General features: G+C 36.8%; 1 protein-coding gene across 7 annotated transcripts in view; it reads left to right on the top strand.

The window, feature by feature from the left end:
- The window catches only part of Chd9 (chromodomain helicase DNA binding protein 9), a 214,126-nt gene that overhangs the window by 100,930 nt on the left and 90,860 nt on the right, over window positions 1-22,336 (top strand). For 6 of the 7 annotated variants that reach the window (XM_038312415.1, XM_038312410.1, XM_038312413.1 and 3 more), the window contains one exon: window positions 18,277-18,608. In XM_038312415.1, the coding sequence (XP_038168343.1) occupies window positions 18,277-18,608 (332 nt within the window). Of the gene's footprint in view, window positions 1-18,276; window positions 18,609-22,336 lie in introns of those variants that run through there. The other variant, XM_038312416.1, reaches the window with a different exon arrangement.

Here is a 22,336-nt window from a genome sequence, read left to right as displayed (position 1 = left end):
TGCTCCCTCTGCTGGAGGGAGGGTCAAGCATGTTAGTCAGAAGGACCCTGGAGAAACTCTCCAATGATAGAATTTAGGTTCATCTATTCAGTTTGTATGTAGTCTTTTTCTAGTTTGACTAATTGCTTTGCCCAATGTATAATTAAATTATGAACGATTGAATCTATTTATTTATTTATTACTTGGTTTTGTTTTCTAAGAGCTAGCATATTATTTTTGTTTTATTTTTTAGTTTTCCAATTCATGTTTTTCTAAAGATGTTTCCAGCTTTGAAGGTAGTGAGGACTCTCTTTTACAGATTTGCAGGGACATTCAGATAAGTGATGTAGCCTCCAATGCTAGCATATAAGCATACAGACATGTCAGCATACAGAGACGTTCTTTTTTGTTGTTGTTTTGGCTTGGTTTAGTTTGGTTTGTTTTTTTGGAACAAGTTTTCTCTGTGTAGCAGTCTTGGCTGTCCTGAAACTCTGTAGATCAAGCTGGCCTCCAACTCAGATAGATCCACCTGCCTTTGACTTCTAAGTGCTGTGATTAAAGACATTCACTACTATCACTAGTGAAGAGAAATTCTTTTATAACTCTGTAAATCATCTTAGGGCCTAGAGAGATGACTTAAGAGCACATATTGTTCTTGAAAAGGACCCAAGTTTTATTCCCAGCACCCACATCAGCCAGCTCACATTTGCCTGTCACTCTGCTCCAGGGGATTTAACACATTTCTGTTCTTCACACTCATATACAGTTATATACACATACACATAAATACATAATAATAAAAAACATTTTTTTTTTTTTGTATTTTGTTTTTTTGAGACAGAGTTTCTTTTTGTAGTCCTAGCTGTCCTGGAACTCTGTAGACCGGGCTGGCCTGGAACTCACAAAGATCCACCTGCCTCTTCCTCCTAAGTGCTGGGATCCACCCCCTCCCAGCTAATGAAAAACATTTTTAAAAACATCATCTTGTTCTATACTGATAAACAAATGAAATTTAAAAGCTACTAGCTTTTTTTTCCTCTATGAAAACAATGTTTAAAAATTTACAAAGGACAGTCAATTTGGAATCAAACTGATAGGCAATCAAATTGTTTTTTTTTTTCAAAATTTATGTGTATGGGTGTGGTACCTGCATATATGTCTTTGTACTGTTTGTGTACCTAGTACCTAAAAAAAACAGAATTGGGCCTCAAATTCCTTGGAATGGGAATTATAGGTGGTTGTCAGCTGCTATGTGGGTTCTAGGAATCTAACCTGAGTCCTCTGGAAGTGCTGAACCATCTCAACATCTCCAGTGTTCTATTTTGTTTGTTTAGTTTTATTTTGTTTTTTTGTTATTATTGTTGTTTTGTTTTTTTCGAGACAGGGTTTCTCTGTGTAGTCCTGGCGGTCCTGGAACTCTGTAGACCAGGCTGGCCTCGAGTTTATTGATCTACCTGCATCTGCTTCCTAAGCACTGGGATGAAATATGTGTACTACTATCACCACCCTGCTTAAATCAGGTTTCTTTAGTGTGCGCTCGCTCTCTCTCTCTCTCTCTCTCTCTCTCTCTCTCTCTCTCTCTCTCTCTCTCTCTCTCTCTCTCTTTCAAGACAGGGTTTCTCTGTGGTTTTTAGAGCCTGTCCTGGAACTAGCTCTTGTAGACCAGGCTGGCCTTGAACTCACAGAGATCCGCCTGCCTCTGCCTCCCCATTTTTTTTTTTTTTTTTTTTTTTTTTTTTTGGGATTAAAGGCACATGCCACCACCGCCTGGCTAGCTCTATTTCTTGCAATAATTTTGTTTTGTACTGAATTACCAAGCAGTTACAGAAATTGGGAGACTTATAAAAATACGAGTGGTGTAAATTTTTTTTCAGTTTATCATACCTAATTCTGAGATAGTCCTGGTGAGATGGTGTAGCAGGTAAGAGCACTTGCTGCACATCCACCTGAGTTTGAAACACTCCCCAGGGTTGTTCTGAATGTATGCTCTATGGTGCACAGCCGTGCCCACATACCAATCAACAGAATAAATTCTGAAATAAATCTTGTATCCTAGACAAGATATTTTTTGATCTACTTTCTGAAAATTCAGTGGTGGCACGTCATTTAAATTTATGAAACTTTGATGAGAACATTGAATTTTTATTTTTTCAGGAGGGTGTTCTCTGTATAGCCCTGCTTGTCCTGTTCGTTTGCAATGTTAGGAACAGTGAAGATGGTTACATTTGACTCTAGGATTTTATTTACTTTTTTCTTGTTGTTGTAACAAGGTTTCACTATGTACCTTGGCTGGCCTGAAACTCTATGTCGCTGGTCTCAAATTCATAGTGAGACCCTTCTCTGCCTCCCGAGTGCTGGGATTAAAAGCTTTTGTGCCTTTTTTGTAATGAGGTATGGTGCCCTCTTCTGACCTGCAGGCATACACACAGACAGAATATTGTATACATAATAAATAAATAAATATTTAAAAAAAAACTCTTATATGATAAATATTTTGTGCTATTTTATGTCTTTAGTTTTTGTCTTTACAAAGTGAAAATATGTAAGCTCACTGTTTTTAAGTTAAATTCAGTGCACAAGTTGTATAGCAGAGTGGCCTAAATGCTATTCAAAGCAAGAAGTACTGTTTTAGATGTCTGTTAACTTTTGTATTTTGATAATTTTTTAACTTTGCTTAATTCCTTGATTTTTTTTCCCCCTTTTAAGATACAGAGACACTGCTTAAACTTTAAAAAGTTATTAACAGGTTGGATAGCTGATGCAAGGCACGTTTTTAAGACAATATTTACCTGTTTTTAAGTTTTTTGAGACATTTGTGATAGCCCTATAGTCCTGACTGTCCTGCACTGGATTTGTAGACCAGGCTGACTTTGAACTCAGAGATCTGCCTACTTCTGTCTCCCCAAGTGCTGGGATTAAAGGTGTGTGGTCACCGTGCCCAACTTCCTGATAAATTTAATACAAGGTTGTTATAAGCAGTTGGATTATATTGAAGACAGATACTTAAAAATTATTGCCACCAGTGTTATGGTATAGATAATGGGGTATGACTGTGATTCCTCACACTCCAGAGATTAAGCCCAGAAAATTAGTAGTTCTGGGTAAACTTGGTCTATTTAGTGACACCCTGTCTCAAAAAGGAAGAAAGAGAAGGGGAGGAGGAGGAAAAGTATGAAATAAGTACTTAAGAGCTTATTAGGAAAGATAACCACTACTGACACTTGGTTATATAAGTATTCAGTGAGATCTGTTTCAGGAACAAGTTTGCAATTTTAAGAAACAGAAGACAAGCCTCCCTGTTGACACTTTGTTATATGTTATCCAGTGAGACAGTGCTCATGTGTAGCTCTTACTGGCCTGGAACTCATTATACAGACATGGATGACCTCTCCCTTCCTCTCCCTGCCTCAGTGTCTGCCTCCCAAGTAGGCAGGCACCAAAATCTTGCTAAGAAAATGTAATAGCTAACAGAGCAGCACTTGGCAAAAAGTGCTATCTATAAGTTATTTGATATACATTAACATTAACACATTGGGCCAGCCATCACAATGAACATTTTATTTGAATTTGATCTTTTTTTTTTTTTTTTTTTTTTTTGGTTTTTCGAGACAGGGTTTCCCTGTAGTTTCTAGAGCCTGTCCTGGAACTAGCTCTTGTAGACCAGGCTGGCCTCGAACTCAGAGATCCGCCTGCCTCTGCCTCCCGAGTGCTGGGATTAAAGGTGTGCGCCACCACCGCCCGGCTTGAATTTGATCATTTGTTCTAATTATCGTGGGAGGAAACTGAGGTATGGAGAAGGTAACAAACATTAATTCTCTGCATTAACTACTATCAAGTGTATTAAGTGACATTACTGAGCCAGGCATGGTGGCTTACACCTTTAATTCCAGCACTTGGTAAGCAGAGACAAGAGGAACTGAACTCTGTATGAGTTTCAGGACAGTTTGGTCTCCATAGAGAGTTCTAGGAAAGCCAGGGCTACATAGACCTTGTCTCAAAAAATGAAAATAAAAAAATAAAGCAGCAGCAGCAGCAGCTTTGCTGTTCAAGGTTGAGAGCAGCACAAATCTGTGGTCATAAACACAGCATTTATCCCAAGCTCATCAGGAAAGCAAGTAAAATTACCTTGGAATTCCATCTCACCTGAGCCAGAGTGGCTATTAAGAAAGCAAGTGACAGCCGGGTGGTGGTGGCGCAAGCCTTTAATCCCAGCACTCAGGAGGAAGAGACAGGAGGATCTTTGTGAGTTTGAGGCTAGCCTGGTCTACGAGAGCAAGTTCCAGGATAGGCTCCAAAGCAACAGAGAAACCCTCTCTTGAAACAAACAAATAAATAAGTAAATAAATAATAAAAAAGCCTAACCCAAACAAAATAAACAAAGCTCTTTTTTAAAAAAAGGGTGTGTGTGTCTGCTTTAAGAAAGAAAAGGAGAGGAGAGAGATTAGGCTTTATCTAATCTGTTTACTTACTTGCTCAGTCTCTTTCACTCTCTCCCTGCCCCTCTCCTTCCTCTTTTCTTGTACTAGTTATTTTTTCTATAGTCAACTTTAGTCTTTAATTTGTTTTATTTTGCTTTTAATCTATGATTTTAATTCATTAATTGTAATTTTGCATTTTCTTTGGTTTTAATAGGTCATCTAGATGATTGTATTAGTAAACAATACAATTAATTAGAAAAAAATTTTAACCCCTAGCCTAAAGTTAGTGCATTTGTAGACTTTCCCCCATATCTTACAGCAAAGGAGAGAAATATATTTTGCTTTTAGTAAGTAAGATCAACAAAGTAGGTTAAAAATGAATATAGATGATATTTTCATAAGCTGTCTTCAGTGGAATGTTTTTATGTTTGCATTTTACTTTTACTAAATTTGTTAATTTGAAGTACTGTATATTCTAAAAGCTCCATATTGAACGATGTTTTCTCTCCTTTCCCACTTCCTACATTACAAATTACAATAGAACCAACAAATGTTGTCCACATTGGTTCCCAAACTCATTCATGGGGTCACTCTCTGAGACCTGGCTTTCCTAGAACTCCTTTGTAGACCAGGATGGCTTCACAATTCCCAGAGATTTACCTACCACTGCCTCCCAATGCCATGATTAAAGGCATGTGCCACCAACTAGCCTACCAAACTCATCTTTTAAAAATTAGTTTTAATTATGTGTATGAGTATGCAGATGAATCTGTGTGCCCTTAGAAACCACAGCTATTGGATCTCCTGGAGCTGGAGTTAAGGTAGTTGTAGCATGATGGAAACTGAACTCAGATCCCTCTAGAAAAAACAGGACTCACTCTTAACCACTGACCATATCTCTAAGCCCCTCATACTCATGCTTAAGGCCTTATCAATTGAAGGATAAATTGCTGATTGAGTCCCCCTGTTGCCAGTTATCATAGTTTACAATGTAACTTTTTACCTGGTAGGCGAAAATATAATTTCTTTCTCAACTTTCAAAAATATTTTGTCTGTTAAAACAACAACAAACCAAAACCAACCAACCAATCTAACCACCAACAGCCAACCAACAAACCCAGATGATTCAAATAGACAAAGGGTAGGATTTGTCTCTAGTCTGAATCAAAGGTTTCTCAAACTTTAGCCTCATCCAGTCTTGTAAGTAATTTTTTTCACTACTTCTCTGGTCCATTTAGGCTTTTTGAAAAGAGTGAACAGTGTTTGTCCTGATGTTCAGAGGGGTAAGAATAGTGGTGCCTCAGTATCCTATGACATTTTAACATCTCATAGTGTCAAGTTCACTTGGCAAGACTCTTTGTTTCTTGTTGTGCATAATTGTCTTCCTTCCTGGAAAGTTTCTTGCCCTTTCTTCACTTTATTCCTTAAGAGGACAGTCTTCTCTTGTTCATATTGACTTGTTTCTCACAAATATGTGATAGTTTATTATTTTGTTCTTTCTTTTATCTTGTGTATGCTATGTATTCTGTATCTGTAATAAGAATATCATATGTATCAGTGTTTGTATGTGTGTGTAAATGTGCACATGCACATTTTTTATGTGGCCAGCATTCAGTTTCATGTTTCTTTTTCTTTAAAGATTTATTATTATTATTATTATTATTTCATTTGTGTAGGTATTTTGCTTTTTGTGTGTCTGAGTACTACTTGTGTGCCTGGTATCTGTAAATGCCAGAAAAGGGCATTGTTATGACTTTATATCAATGGAATCATGTCACTACTCTTGCTTCTGTATTTTTTTCAGAAACATAGTACTTCTTAGGTTTGTTTATACCAGTTCTTTTATTGGTATATCATAAAACTTTTTTAAAAGGTATTTATTATTGATGTGTATGTTTGTGCCTGTGTGAGTGTATATACACCATGTGCATGCAGGTGTCTGTGGAGACCAGAAGAGAGCACTCGGTCTCCTGGAACTTTAGTTATAGGGTATGTAAACCTTATGATCTGAGTGATGGGAACTTAACCCAGGTCCTCTGCAGGAGCTGTACATTCTTTTAACACCACTGAGTCATCAAAGATCATTTTTAGAAAGAATTTATGTGTAGTAAGATAGTCTCTTTGGTTTTTGTGCTACTGTATATTCTAAGACCTTTGATATGCTAGGCAAACACTCTATGTCAGGTATATTCCCAAGTCCAATGTCAACTTTTTCCTCCTTTACTTCCTTTTTCTCTCCCTTCTTCCTTTCCTCTTTCCCAATTTTCCTTTTTAAGGTTACATAGATCCTAGAATTTACTGTATACCAGATAGGCCCCAAATTTAGAATAATCCTCTTGCTTTTCCTTCTCACTTGAGTTCTGTGCTATAGATGAGTACAGCCATGTCCATTTCAAAGTCAGCTGTTACACACACACACACACACACACACGAGAGGGGGGGACAAGGGAGCGAGAGGGAGGGAGGGAGGGAGGAAGGAAGGGAAGGGGAAATGGGGGGGAGAGAGCTGATACTAATAACCACAGAATACAGCTGGAGCAATGGTTCAAGGGTTAAGTACTTAGTCTTTGCTCTGCAAGTGTGAGATTGGCATCCCTTTTGAAATTGTGGTCTTAAAAGGCAGAAACAGGCTCCCCAGAGCAAGCCAGCTAGCAAGAGTGTCTACATAAGTGAGCACTGAACTTGACTGAGAGATCCTGCCTTGTTAACTAAAGTGGGAGACCTATAGTTCTTGACATCAACCTACAGCCTACACACACACACACACACACACACACACACACACACACACACACACCACATGTGTACACAACATGAGAAACAGAACAAAGACTGTTTTGTTGTTGGTATTATACATTTCCAACATCAGTGTATGAGAATTTCACATGTTTCTCTTTCTCCAAACAGGGGCTGCTAGGCTACCCCCTTACCCCCACTACATTTTAATTGAAGGCTCTAGCACCAAGCTACATTCCTATCCCTTTGGTTTTGTTTTGAGAATAAATCTGTTGTTCTTTAGCATAGGTTGGCCTTGAATTTGGCATGTAACCCAGGCTGGCCTCAAACCTGAGCTCTTCCTGCCCTCTACATCCTGATTGTTGAGATTTCAGATGTACTTCACCCTACCCTGATAGCTTTTCACTCTTTTTTTAACCATTGTAGCTGTAATTTGAAGTTTCCTAATACATCATAATGTTAAATATCTTTTATCCCAAAATGCCTGTCTTGTTTAGTGAAGTTTGTTGAAGTCTTTTTCACAGTCAGATGTAGAAGAAGCCAGTGTCTCTAGTATGACAAAGACCTAAAGAGTTAAATGTGTCTGCACACACCTGTGTTGGGAATGGGACAGGAGGCTGGAAAGGAAGAAGTCTAGTTTGCAGTTTTGTGTGATTAGGAAGTCCTGGCAGGATGTTGTGTACACCTAGGACCCCAGCACTGGAGACTGAGGCAGAATTGTGGGTTCAGAACCAATCTAGAGTACATAGTGAGACACTGTCTCCCCACAACAAAAGGTTTGAGAAGGTCCAATCATGTACTACATTCAACTAAAAGCAGATGAGAGAGAAAATAGTAGTTTTAAGTTGTTTCTAGATTTTAATAATTATAAAAAAGCTTCTGGAACTGGAGAGATGGCTTGGTGCTTGAGAGCACTGACTCTTCTTCCTGAGGATCCAGGTTCAGTTCCCAGAACCTACATGGCAGCTCACAGCTATATATAACTCATATATGTTGTGCACAGATGCATTCCAGTAAAACATAAAATAAATACACATAATTGATTTTTTTAAAAAACAAGAGCTATCATAAACACTTGTGTGCAAGTTTTTAAAACTTAAATCATTCAAATAGATGTTTGTTGGCAGCTACTTCAAGAATGTTTTACAAATGAAATCATACAGTGTGTACATTTATAGTTAGGTAGTTTGAAGTTGTATTTTTCTTAATGTCTCACAGTGTGAGTACCTTTTCTTTTGTTTATTTGACATTCTTTTGTTTTGGTAAAATGCTTATTTAAATATTTCCCCCATTTTACAAATTGTACATTATTATTGAGTGCTGTTGATTTGTAATGTTGGATATTGAACCAAGGACCTTGTGTACGTGACACTTAGGTATACACACTAAGTCTCTAGATTACTTTATATAAGAAACATTAATCTTAAGCACATTAACTAAACTAATACTAGCATTTTCTAAGTGCTTATTTCTTAATATTTTAAGAACTATTAATTGAATTATCTCATTTAAGTTCACAGCATATCTAGTAAGTTGTGAATTTAAATATGAAACCGTGAAACATAAAGTAGATTCTAGAGATAGAAATTGAATATAGCCTTAGCTTATATATAACCACAATGTGCTATGCTAAGTATAGCAATAAAGTTACATATGATAAAAATAGTATTCAAAAGTAAGCTTTAGCTGAGAGGTGGTGGCTCACACCTTTAATCCCAGCACTCAAGAGACAGAGACAGGTGGCTCTGTGAGTTTGAGGCCAGCCTGGTCTACAGAGTGAGTCACAGGACAGGCTCCAAAGCCTGTCTCGAAAAACTAAAAGAAAAAAAGAGGAAAAAGATAAAAGTAAACTTTGTATGTTTAGTGTGTTCAGGGTCTCATGCCTACTAAGCCATACTTTTTAATGGCTGTAAAGTGAATTTTTAAATAGGCACTTACGTGACTGCCTTTTTGAGAAAGGGTACTACTGTTGTAGTCATTTTTGTTGTTGCAATAGCAAAACACTAGAGATGAAATAATTTAGAAGAGAGATTTGACTCTAGAAGCTGAGAAAACCAAGAGCATGGTGCTAACATCTGCTTAGTGGACAGTTTGGTTGCATAGTAACACATCAGAAGACATTATATAGTAAAACAGAGGGCTTGCTTCTATAAATGGCCACTTTTCTGATACTTATGAACCCAGTGTACCTTTTACTCAGTTTCTACATTTGTAGTTTGCTGTTCTTTGTTTTTATAAAGACATAGCCTTATATAGCCCAGGCTAGCTTTGAACTCCTCTGATCCTCTTGTTTCTACCTCCAGAATGATGGTATTATTGGCATGCATCATCATATCTACCTAATAGCATATACTATATATCAGTACAAGTATACTAAAGTACAATATACTAAAGCAGAATCAATTAATTTTAAATAGTTTTCCTCAGTTTGACATGCTATCTATGATTGATTGGGTGATTTTCAGTCCTGGGGATCAAACTAGGGCCTGATGGATTTTAGGCAGATTTTCTCACTGAAGCTATATTTCTAGCCTGCGTCATGTATTTCTATAAATTTTTTTCATGTGTAAACAAGTGAATAAATTCATTCATTGATTTATTACTTGTAGCCAGTGTTCTTCCATCACCACCAATATTCCTAATAACAGTGTATATAACTGCTTCTACCTCTCCCATTTCTAATGCTTAGCAACCACTAATTTGTTAATTAATCTATTATAGTTCTGCCACTTCAAGAATGTTGTAGATATGAAATTATATAGTGTGTACTTTTATAATTAGGTCAATCTACTCTCTACCTAGTTTCACTCCCTTTGATTAACTCAGAAGGCTGGCGTAGACCTGAATAATTGTATTTGTAAAAATCAGTTCCCTCTTATCCATTCTCTGTGATATGATTGGCACAGTTTCAGCCCGCTCTTAAAGAGGAGGGCCAAACAGAAATGAAAGTCTCTGATGATATACATTTAAATTGGTCCACTGTCAGCCTTGGTAGATAAATAATGACCTAATATAAATAGCTAGCAAAGGAAGCACTGGGAATTATCACTTACTGTACTAAGCACTGGGCAGAATATGTAGCTCAGTGGTAGAATGCTTACCCAGCATTCATAAAGACAGGGTTTAATCCCCAGTGTTACAGGAAAAAAGGGAGGAGGAAGCACTCAGTTACAACTGAATAGTTAATGGCTGGATGTAAAATAGTAATGAATAAATGTTGATATCAGTCTTCATGTGGTGATGCTTTAAAGATAATGACTAGACCCAATCTGAGATTGAAACTTTTTATATATTGTAGGATAATTTTAGAACTTAATAAAACTAAAAGTTATGTGATTTACTCACTGTGAAATTAAGTTTTAGAATTTAATATTTTAATTATTATTAATATTTTTGGTTTTTCAAGATGGGCTCCTCTGTGTGTCCCTGGCTGTACTGGAACTTTCTTTGTACCAGGCTGGCCTCAAACTCAGAGATCCACCTGCCTCTACCTACAAAGTACTGGGATTAAAGGTGTATGCTACTACACCGAGTTGTTGTTGTTGTTGTTTTAAGACATCTTAATTTTAAAATTGTGCATTTATAAGTCCAGAAGATGGCATCTGATTCCCTGAGGCTGGAGTTAGAATGCTGTTATGAGCCACCAGAGTGGGTCCAGGGAACCAAACTCGGCTCCTCTGGAGGAGCATCACTCACTCTTAGCCACCGGGCCATCTTTCCAGCCTAAGTTTTAGTTTTTGCTCACAGATTTGTCCTCCTTCAGTTTTCTTGAATATAAATGTTATGTTTCATAGTGGCAGACAAGCAGAAGGGTGCCCGTCTGCTGTCAGGGTCACACAGGAAATTCATCAAACAAGTGTGTGCTGCTCTGATATTCCTAACTGAGACTTCATATATGCCTCTATGGTGAAAATGTTGTCTCTATAAAAAAAAAAAAAAAAAAAAGGAGGTAGAAAAGGAAAGGCTGAAAGATAGTGGTCACTGGCATAAATTTAATAAGATGGTAGGTTTTACCTAAGACTGACTGTTTCTTCTATTTTTGGTTTTCAGTTCAGGGTTTCTCTGTGTAACAGCCTTGGCTGTCTTGGAACTCACTCTGTAGACCAGGCTGGCCTTGAACTCACAAAGATCTGCCTCTTCCTCCTGAGTGCTGGGATTAAAGGCTTTCTCCACCACCGCTAGGCGGTTTCTTCTTTATAGCGGAAATAATAATTTCTATTACAAAGACTGTTTTTTGGGGGATGAATGAACTACTTAAGGTAATACAGATTGAAATCCTCTATTAGACAGCATAGATGTTAGTTTTCATCTCTAAATCCTGTTGATAATTGTAATAGTATTTGAGTAACATTCTTTGCTCAATAGTATATAAGGAAATTGGTATTTATATGATCAGCCTGGTCTTGGTTTATTGAGGTTCCAGTTGAAAACGTAACCTTCCAGAAGACCTCATACCATTTTCAATAACTAGAGAGTAATTTTGTATTGGTACTTTATTATGTTGTTGTAGAAGACAAGATGTAACTGACTCGTGTGTTCTATTCAGTGGGACAAAATCTATTTTTTTTAAAATTGACTTTTAAAAAAATTATGTGTGTTTGTGAGTCATGTGCTTGCATGTGAGGAAAACTAGAGCCTTGGTAACTTGATTCTGCCTCATGCACTTATCATTTCACTATATATTTTGTGTTCTATGTGACATGTGTTGCTTCAGCTGCATAGAACAGTCTTGTTCTCCAAAGAGATTACTTGCCTGATGTAACTTTGAAGTTTTTCCCTTTTGATTCTGTACTTGTCCTCTAGCCAGACTTATAAAATAATATAGAACAAAAATAACCTCCACTGAGCGCATCTTCCTACTTCTCCTTGCTCGTGCTGCTGTTGCTGTGATAAAGCACTGTGACCCAAAGCAGCTAGTGTCCTCTTCACTGTTCGCCGCCACAGGAAGTTGGGACGGGAACTCAAGCAGGAATCTGGAGGCAGGAGCTATTGCAGAGGCCGTAGAGGGGTGCTGCTTACTGGCTTGCTCGGCCTGCTTTCTGTTTTGAACACAGGACCACCAACCCAGGGATGGCATCACCCACAATAGGCTGGGCCCTTCCACTTCAATTACTAATTAAGAAAATGCTCTACAGGCTTGCCCACAGCCCTATCTTACGGAGTCATTTCTCATTCGAGGTTGCCTCCTCTCATGACTGTAGCTTGTGTCAGGGTGACATAAAACTAGCCAGCACACTAAATGAAACGAAAGCATTCAGTAAATTCCTAGAATAGTGTTTTGAAATTCTTTCAACTAGGGCTCAATATATAGGTGTTATAAATGCTCATGAATATATATATATATATGAAAAGCCGTGAAAGAGATGGCAAAATTTCTTTAGGGGTTGGGGTGATGGTTCAGTAGGTCAGAGCCCATGCTGTGCAAATATGAGAGCTGAGTTCAGGTCCCCAGAACTCATGTTGTTTTTTTTAAAGCTTAGTATGACTATTCTTCTCCATAACCCCAACAGAAACAAGAAGTTTGGTAGTGCTTGTTGTCTACCAGATTTGCTGAAAAATGGGGAGCTGAAAGTTCTGTTTTAAAGGAACAAGGCAAAGAATGATAAAAGGCACCAGACATCTTCTTTAGCCTCCACAAACACATGCATGCACCCATAAAAAGATTCCACCAATGTCTGACAAAACACCAGTCCATTTCATTTATAAAGAATGTTAGTTACTGTCTTAAACTCATAGCCCATAATGAGATGATGGTTCATAGCTAAAAAACATCGTGTTACACAGGTAAGTAATGGAGGATAATGATGATGGCCCATGATGGAAAGGAGATAATCCCAGCACTTGGGAGACAGAAGCAGGTAAATCTCTGAGTTTGAGGTTCGTCTGGTCTACAGAGTGAGTTATAGGATAGCTAGAAACCTTGACTTGAAAAAGCATGACCTGGCTGGCCTTGAACTCATGGAGATCCATCTGCTTCTGCCTATTGAGTGCTGGAATTGAAGTCCTATTCCACTACACCCAGCTTATTTATATCTTATGTTTGTGTGAGTGTTAGCATGTATCTAGGTATACTGTTTGTGTGTATAGTTTCCATTAAACCAGAAAAGGGTATTGGGTCTCCTGTAACTGGAGTTACAGGCAGTTACGAGCCATCATGAGGATTCTGGGAACCAAACCCAGGACTTCTGCAAAAGCAACAAGCACTCTTAACACTGAGCCATCTCTCTATTCCTGTAACTCATTATTATTATCCTGAGAATAACTTCTGTGTTAAGGAATTCAGAATGTTTATTGTTTTTAGGAAGTTTGAACTTAATAAGGTTTTGTGATTTGAATTGTTAAAGACATACTTTTCCATTGGACTCGTTGAAAAAGTGACACAAACTGTGTACAAGCTATATATGGTAAGATGTATATTGTTTTTATACTATGTATGCCTTTATTGTAAATTAAAAGTTACCAGTATTCTTGTATTTTAGCAACCTTATATACTGTTCTTTACCTGCCTATCTCTTTCCTCTCCTTCCCTCCCTTCCTTTCTCCCCCCCCTGCTTTTCCCTCCCTACAATCCTTTTGTTTTAACCTCTGAGTGTTCAGATTTTTATTCTTAAAGTTAGGCCTTGCTATGTAGCAGTTGGCAGGGCTGGGGCTTATTGCTTAGACCAGGCTAGCTACAAACCTGTGACTTTTCCTGCCTATGCCTCCAAGTGTTGAGATTATAGGTGTGTGCTAGCATCCTTGGTTCCTATTATTTTGTAATTATTTGTTGATTTTTTTGATTCCCTCTGCATAAGGTCTAAATATATTTAGCATAACAAATTACTTGATTTAACAATGCTTATCATTCTTCCACATGTGTCTAGTTTCCCTGTCATGATAAACTTTTTGTTGTTTTAGAATATAGCTTAAACTTTAATTATGCTGACATTTCAGGTGTACACGAGAGTCAAGTATCAACCCAGCTTTAGCAGCCGCTTTCTCACTGGTGTCATCTCAAAGTCATCTTGACAGACTTTGGATTCCCAGTTTAGAAATGTGTCCTCATGCACAGTGTTCATGCCTTGCATTTGGTGGATAACTCTGCAAAGTTTTTCTCATTTTCTTTTGTTTTATCATTCATATATTAGTCTTACACCTTTGTGATTACCCTGCCTCCATCTGTCCCTCCCTCTCTTTGTGAAAAAAGCAGTCCCTTACCTTGAACAGTTTTTTTCAAATTCTGAAATTTATTGATTGCCTCTGGATTTTACTATTGCATCTGGTATGTTCTTTTCTCCTTATTTTTTCCTATAAGTTGGGCAAAACACTTTTTTTTTTTTTTTTTTTTTTTTTGGCTTTTCGAGACAGGGTTTCCCTGTAGTTTCTAGAGCCTGTCCTGGAACTAGCTCTTGTAGACCAGGCTGGCCTCGAACTCACGGAGATCCGCCTGCCTCTGCCTCCCGAGTGCTGGGATTAAAGGCGTGTGCCACCACCGCCCGGCAGGCAAAACACTTTTTAAATAATTATATTTATTTATTTTTATTTTTCAAGACAGGGTTTCTTTGTGTAGCTCTGGCTGTCCTGGAACTCACTTGTAGACCAAGCTGGCCTTCAACTCACAGAAATCTGCTTGCCTCTCTTGTGCTGGGATTAAAGGCATGCACTACCATTGCCGGGCTCTGTTATTTTTTTTAAACACAACTTTTAAGAGTATCTATTTTCTTGAGCTATCAGTTGATGATTAAAATACAGACACTACTTAAAAAGCATTACCCTATCACTGTAAACTGAAAGTTCTAACCCTGACAAGAACAAAAGCATGTCATTGTTAACTACTGAGGAAACCTGGATACTACAATCACAAGATGAAATTTAGGATTTTAATTTATAAATATTATAATTCACATATAGAAATGATGTCTCCATTTTAGGAAAAACAACTTTGAAAGTAAATAAAGACAAAATTCAGGAAAATATTTGACTTAAGTGTAGTTTTTTTCCCATCTCTAAAAGCAAGTCTTAGCTGGGTGTTGTAGTGTGGCACACACATATAATTCCAGCTCTGAAGATGTCTAGGGCCCCTAGTTAAGACCAGCATTGACTAAAAATAACAGGACATCAGTTTACTATTGACAACTAAAACATCTTATAAATATTGCTGTCAAGTTATTACATGATACTTGCTTCATATATTATCTTTTGTGACTGGAGAAATTCGTTCATTTTTTTCCTTCATTGATGTTTTGGCACTGGGATTGAACCTAGTGCATCAAGCGTGCTAAGCAGCACTGTATCACAAACCTACAGAAAAGTTGAAATGGATTAAAAGTTCTTTGGCCTTACCTCATTTGAACTAAGGTTGCAAATCTAATATTCCATATTCCCAAATACTTTAATAAATATTTCCTACAAATAAGAACATTTTCATACATAATCTCAGTGTAGTAAATGAGAAATTAGTACTACAGCCACAAGTACTTTCGTTTGCTATCCTCATCTCTTTGTTAATGTTATTTCATGTTTCTCATTCAGGGTTAGTTAATATCTGTTAATACTTAAGACAGTGTCTGACACTAATTACTAAGTACATGTTATCTCTTAATAATTTTATAAATTTTTGTAGCAGTAATCACTCTGATCCCTGTGATCCTTTCCTTGAGACCAGGGCTGCTCTGCCTTGACACTCCTTTCACACACAGCCCAGCTTGATCAGTCCTTCTAGGACTGTCCAGAGAGTGTTGAAATTTTCCTGTAACCTTTGAGTTTCTCAAAAGGAGCAATGCTAAAACACTGTTTTCATACCGGAATCAGCTGACTTGCAAAGAACAGCTGGAAAGGGGGCATTAATAAAGAGATTAGTTTGAATTTTGAAGCAGTGAAGTTTTAACTATTTAAAGATACTGCTTACTAAAATAGTCTCCTTTTCTATAGAAAGAAAAATTTTATCACTGATCAAATTCAAGAGTCGGGTGTATTGGCATATACCTTTAATCTTAGCACTCCAAGGCAGAGGCAGGTGGCTTGATCTCTGTAAGATCAAGGAAGCAGAAGCTGACCCTGTCTCAAACAAGCAAACAAACAAAAATAAAGTGAATTCAAATCAACTTGTTATTTATTTTTAACAAGATATTAAACATAAATTTCATAGATTCAGTTAAAAAATATGAAGCTTAAAGGCCAAAAAGATTGGGATTTTTCTTGGGAAATCAGTGTGTCCATGGAGATAGTGAAAATTGTTTCATTTCTTAACTTAAAAAAATCTGTTGTTTTGTTATTGCTGCCTTTAGATGACATGTAAAGAGACAGTTTCTGAACAGGTCACTTGTTAAGTGTTCATTTGCATGACCTACTCCTTAAGCTGTTGTTCAGCTGCAGCTACTTTTAGTAGTTTAAATATCTTGTTAGATTCTTTTGAAGTAATTTTCTCCAGTAAAAACTGTATTGGATTAAAAAAAAAAATACTGAGCCACATGAAGGCAATCTCTACTGCTTTAGTTCCCAGATGGTTTTAAAAAAAAAAACCAACTGTACTTACATGTGTATTTTTAAAAACCTGACTGTAGAAAGTGGCAGATTGAGAGTTAATGTGTTAGAGAAGGAAGAACAGTCCATTGGGGGTTAAACTGCAGAGTCTAATGGAATAATAACTGGTAGCACCATCTGCTGGCCTACTTCCGCAGAAGGAGTCAGTATTTTTAACGACATCTCTAATATTCATGCTGATGCATTTTGATGCTTTGTGCATTCATTTCTTTCTGTGCTTTGTTGGAATCTGGCTATCTGCTTACAGCTACTGAGCTCTTAGGAGGGCTTGCAACCTTTATCAGAGCTAAAGAGGATGAGCAGTGGATATAAACTTGCCAAGGCAGGAATGTGTTGATAAATCAAAATGTGTATTTGTGGACGGTTGTGCATCTCTTGGTTGCAGCTTGCTAAATAGGCCATTTAGGAATCTTCTTTCAATGCTTTTTTCTTGAGCACTGCCTGGGGTGGTGAAAAAAGCAGAGGGCAAGCCTTTGTCTGAAGCCAAAAATGTCTTCAGTGAAGAGGCCAAGAGGACGGGTAAGTGAAAGCCTGAATGAGTGGGAGGAGGAGGGGTTCTTTGGGCTAAAAGGCTAATGGGATTGAATAACCCTCCTCGTTACTGGCTGCTGCTGCGGGAGTCGCACTGCATCGCCATCTTGAGCTTGGTGCTGTTTTCTCAGTCTTGGTTATTTGTTGTAGCCTGTAGGCCTTAAGGTGGCATTTTAGTGATCGTGTGTAAGCCTTCCTGCCTTTCCTGGTGCTGTAGCACTGCTCTGAACCTTGATGAGACAGGTATAGAAAAGACACCCGGTAGAACAGACTGGAATCGGCGTGAAAATGTGTTTGGAAATTCCTGGTTTTTTTCTGTGCTGTAGTCAGAGGCATGTTTACGGGTAAGAACATAACAAAACTGTGATCTAAGCCTATATGGATGAATGCATGCTTAGAGAGGAAATTCTTTGAAAATACTCTTTGTCTGCTTCCCGTGAGATTGCTAAAATATTAATAATTGTAACATAAAACTGTGAAACTTGTTTCTTTTCCTTGTTGCCTGAGCAAAATTATGACAAAAGACAAAAATCTGTATTTAACTCTTTCATGCGAAAATGAAAACTTTCTTGATTTTAGAGATGAGAATGTCTGTTTACTAACTAGCTACATTCCTGCATTAAAATAATTTTGTGTTCTCTTCCTAGTCTTAAAACAGTGTCTTTATTTTTCTAAAACTCATTGTAAGGAGGAGTGACTCTAAGTTACAATAGCTATTTCTGAATTGACTTAGTTCTGGAGGAAAGAAGAAAGCAAAGACTTTGATCCTAAATGCAGATAATAATTACGAGACAGAGTTAGAAATAACTGTATTATAGGATAGGGTCCTAATCACCTAAGAGTGCTGTAGAAATACCAACAAATCTATGTCTTTCCTTAGCCTTTATTTACAAGTCAGCTGCTGAGCTGTTTACTTTGTACTGGTTTCCAGGTAAGCAGAACGTCTTACCTGTGCATTTGTTTGCCGGACTCCTGTCTTTGCTTATATAATTTTAATGCTCTGTTTAGTTTTAAATTTTCAGATATTTATGTCAGTTTTTAATATACTTTGGTGTATTCTATTTTTAAAGTTGTTTGTTCGTTTCTCTAGCCTCCATCTTCCAAGAAGAGTGATGGTTCTGGGACATATACTAAGTTGCAGAATACCCAGGTGAGGGCCATGTCTGAGAAAAAGCCAAGAAAAAAGGTGGAATCGGAAAGCAAACAAGAAAAGGCTAATCGTATAATATCGGAGGCCATAGCAAGAGCAAAGGAACGTGGGGAACGTAATATTCCACGAGTAATGAGCCCCGAGAACTTTCCTAGTGTTTCAATTGAAGGGAAAGAAGAAAAGAGAGGTCGACGGATGAAATCTAAGCCAAAAGACAGAGACAACAAAAAAGCAAAAACTTGTTCTAAGTTGAAAGAAAAGACAAAAATTGGGTAAGTTGATTATTAGTTAAATATAATATTTTAAAGTTTTTGTTGAAGTCTAAGCTGTGTAATCTTTTTTCTGCTCTTGATTTGAGTGTGATATATGTACTCCATTAGGAGAGTTTACATTGCTGGATACCAGGTTCACTTTATTTCCATTTTTAATGAATTTTATAATACTAGTGTCAAACAAATATTACTTTTCTGTTGATGTAGTATTTTGTGTATTTGCATTAATAAAACTTGTAAGGGAAGAGAATAAAAATCCATAGTTTTGTGACAGTTTCAAAGTAATTTTCTTTAAAAACATATCTGAAATTCTTTCAAGTTTGCTTTTTCCCTTAGTGGCATTGTACCTCACAGGGTACCTAATAAATTAAAACTACAATATAGAGTATTTTCTAAGAAGCCCTAACTACACAAGAACTCTGGACTGTCAGTCAGAAATTATAATAGACATTTACTGATTTATTTTATGTAATAAAGAAGCCAGGTATTAGTGTTACAAGAGAATCCTAAGAGCAAAGAAATATTCACCATTTCTATTTATCTGTTAAATTTTATTATTATATTTTTTTCTAGTGCTAGGGGTCAAAACCTGTCTTTGTTTTTTTGTTTTAAAATTTTAAACTATGGTCTTAAATTATGCTAGACAAAATATATGCTGGAGAAGCATCCTGTAGCTCACCTTCATTTCCAGTGCCAATTCTATGGATTTTAATCTGATTGTTTATACATCTTCAAAAAATAAAGATCTGTATTCTTTGTATGTAAAGGCAAGCATAATGTAAGACCATCATAGCTTACAGTTGTTCTCATGGACCTAGTTAGTTCTTTTTTGAAAAGCTTTCTGTAGAATTTTGCATACAGTACTTTAAGTTAATGTGACTTCTTTGTTAATCACATACACACATACACAGAGAACATAGTGAAGAGAGAATTCCTCTGTTATGAGACTTGTGTAATTTGCTTACATTATTGCTATATAGGTTACCAACAAATTGAATTCCTTACTTTCATTCTGATGCAATCAAATAAATGCACTCTGTTCTCAATATATCAGTAAATAATATTATTGATTGTACATTATTTGCTGACAACCAAAGTGAAATTCAAAGTTAAATTTTTTTCTTATTTTTTTTTAAATATATTGTCCCTATATTAGCAGTTGTCGTAGTCAGCATAAAGTGTGCTGAGCTTCTTTTTTTTTTTTCCTGAGCTTCTTTTTTTAGGTTTATTTCTTTATGTTCTGTCTGTACATGAGTGTATGCATGTATAGTAGGTTTTGGGCCTCCGTGTAGATGCTGGAAACTGAACCTGGGTCCTCATAGAGAAGAGAAATAAGCACTCTTAACCATTGAGCCATCTCTTCAGCCCTTCTCATTCATTTTTTAAAAAGTTTTTGTTCATTTTTTTAATGAAAGTACTTGTTTTTCCAAAATTACACCTTAACTTAGGAAGCTTACATTTCACCTTTCACTATACTAATAGTTAATATTGTTACTTTTTTTAATTTGGGAGAGGGTGTTTCAAGACGGTTTTCTGTGCAACATTCCTGTCTGTTGTGGTATTTGCTCTATAGACCAGGCTGGCCTTGAACTCACAGAGATTTGCCTTCCAAGTGCTGGGATTAAAGGCGTGTGCAACCACCCACTGGCTGTTAAGATTTTTCTCATTTTAAACTGCTCAGAGATAGGGGTGGAGAAATGTAGTATTCAGAAGGCTAATACTTTGAAAAAAGTGATGTTGAAGTTGGTAGATAAGCTCCAAAAACTATAAAAACTGTTCTTTGCTTTAACTCTGAGGATGGAGACCGAAGCACCTAGAGACAAGTGATTCCAGACCTGAATCTGATTTACAAGAAAAATTTTAGACACGGAAAGTAAAGATAGAAATAATTAAATCAAAGAGAAACATGGGTTTTTAAAAATGCAATTTAATATTGTTGGAAATAGTAGCATTGCCATGGGCTGTTTGGAAGGAAAATGGGTTTGTTGTTCTTTTCACTTTTATTTATTTTTTGAGACTGGGCTGGAACCTATTATGTAGACCAGGCTGGTCTCAGACTTAGTGTAATCTTTCTGCCTCTGCCTCCCCATTTCTAGGGCTACAGGCAACTGCACTGTGCTTAGCTTCAGCTCATTTTTAAGAGTTGTATTTTTGTTTAAAGGAAGTAGAATATTTAAAATACAGTGTAATTCCACTACTGCTTTTTCCCCCTTCTTTCTCCCCCATGCCCCTCAAGTATGCCAATCTCTAGTAAGCAGAAAAAAATATTTGGAGAAAATTGTACTGAAAGTTTGTTTTGTTTTGTTTTTTGTTTTAGTTTTGGTTTTTTTTTTTTTTGCATTTTGCTTTTCTTTCTTAGTTAACGGCATGTCAATATACTAAGTAATCACTACAAAGAAAAATGTGAGAATATATTTAGGCTTTGTGACAGTTTATTATCTGGCTGGACATTAACACAACATAGTTAGGTTACAAGTACTCTACCAGTAAACTATATCCCTAACCCTTTTAATATATGAATTCTTGGTTAGTTACAGGCAAGTAAGTAAAATTGAATTTTACCTGCTTATTATGAAATTATTGCAGTAAATAAAACTTGATTATTTTTATCATCAAGAGATTAAAAAATACTATTGTACATTAGAAAAAATAGAGTAAAACATTTTAAGTTACATTTGTGTGTGTGTGTGTGGCATGGTTGTGTATATGAGTGTTCATGTGTATTGTATGTGCATATGTATGTGTGTATGCATCTGTGTGTACATGCCTGTGTGTGTACATGTGTGCATGTATGCATGTGTGTATGCATAAAAAGTTAGAAGACAACTTGTAGTTATCTGTTCTCTCTTCTCACCCATGGGTGAGATCAAACTCAGGTCATTCATGCTTGGCAGCAAATTCTATCCACTGAATCATCTCACTAACGTGGAATAAAATATATTAATACTTCATTATGTATTTTAATAAGGCGATGGGCTTTATTGTTTTAGTTGCTGAGTTGGCTACATAGAAATTCATAGAAATCAGCCAGCCTCTGCCTCTCAGGTGCTGGTATTAACGGGCTACAGTATCATGCATGCCCAGCTCCCAGCCCTTGTTTTTAATTGTTATGTGAGGAGTTATCCAATTAAAGATCATTTTGTATTGTTTTATCTAGCATTTTATGATACGTGAATATTTCCTTTTGAAGAAATCAGTTTATTTGGAGACTGGAGAGATGTCTAAGTGGTTAGGAGATGGTACTGCTTTTGCAGAAGATGCTAGTGCAGTCTCCAGCACTTGCATCAGGAAGCTCACAATTGCTTGTAACTCTAGCACCAGGGGATCCATGCCCTCTTCTGGCCTCCATTGGTACAGCACTCATAAGTACATAGCCGTGGTAACTTAAAAATAAAGGAAATCTTAAAAAATAAAAAGTACATTTGTAAAGTCATAATTTATTGATGATGGCTAGTCAGAATTGATATTTATTTACCTCATAGATGTGATTTGCTATAATCCAGGAATATTACTCTGAAGAAAAATCATTGCTTTAATATATATGAAAATTTTTGTTTTATTTTGTTTTTTGTTTGCTTGTTTTGTTTTTCAAGACAGGGTTTTCTGTAGCTTTGGATCCTGTCTTGGAACTCACTCTGTAGACCAGGCTGGCCTCAATCTCACAGAGATCCGCCTGCCTTTGCCTCCCGAGTACTGGAATTAAAGGCGTGCACCACCACCACCCGGTG

The sequence above is a fragment of the Arvicola amphibius genome, chromosome 15 (genome assembly GCF_903992535.2).
Source record: "Arvicola amphibius chromosome 15, mArvAmp1.2, whole genome shotgun sequence".
Lineage (NCBI taxonomy): Eukaryota > Metazoa > Chordata > Mammalia > Rodentia > Cricetidae > Arvicola > Arvicola amphibius.
This window is presented reverse-complemented; position numbering and strand designations above follow the sequence as displayed.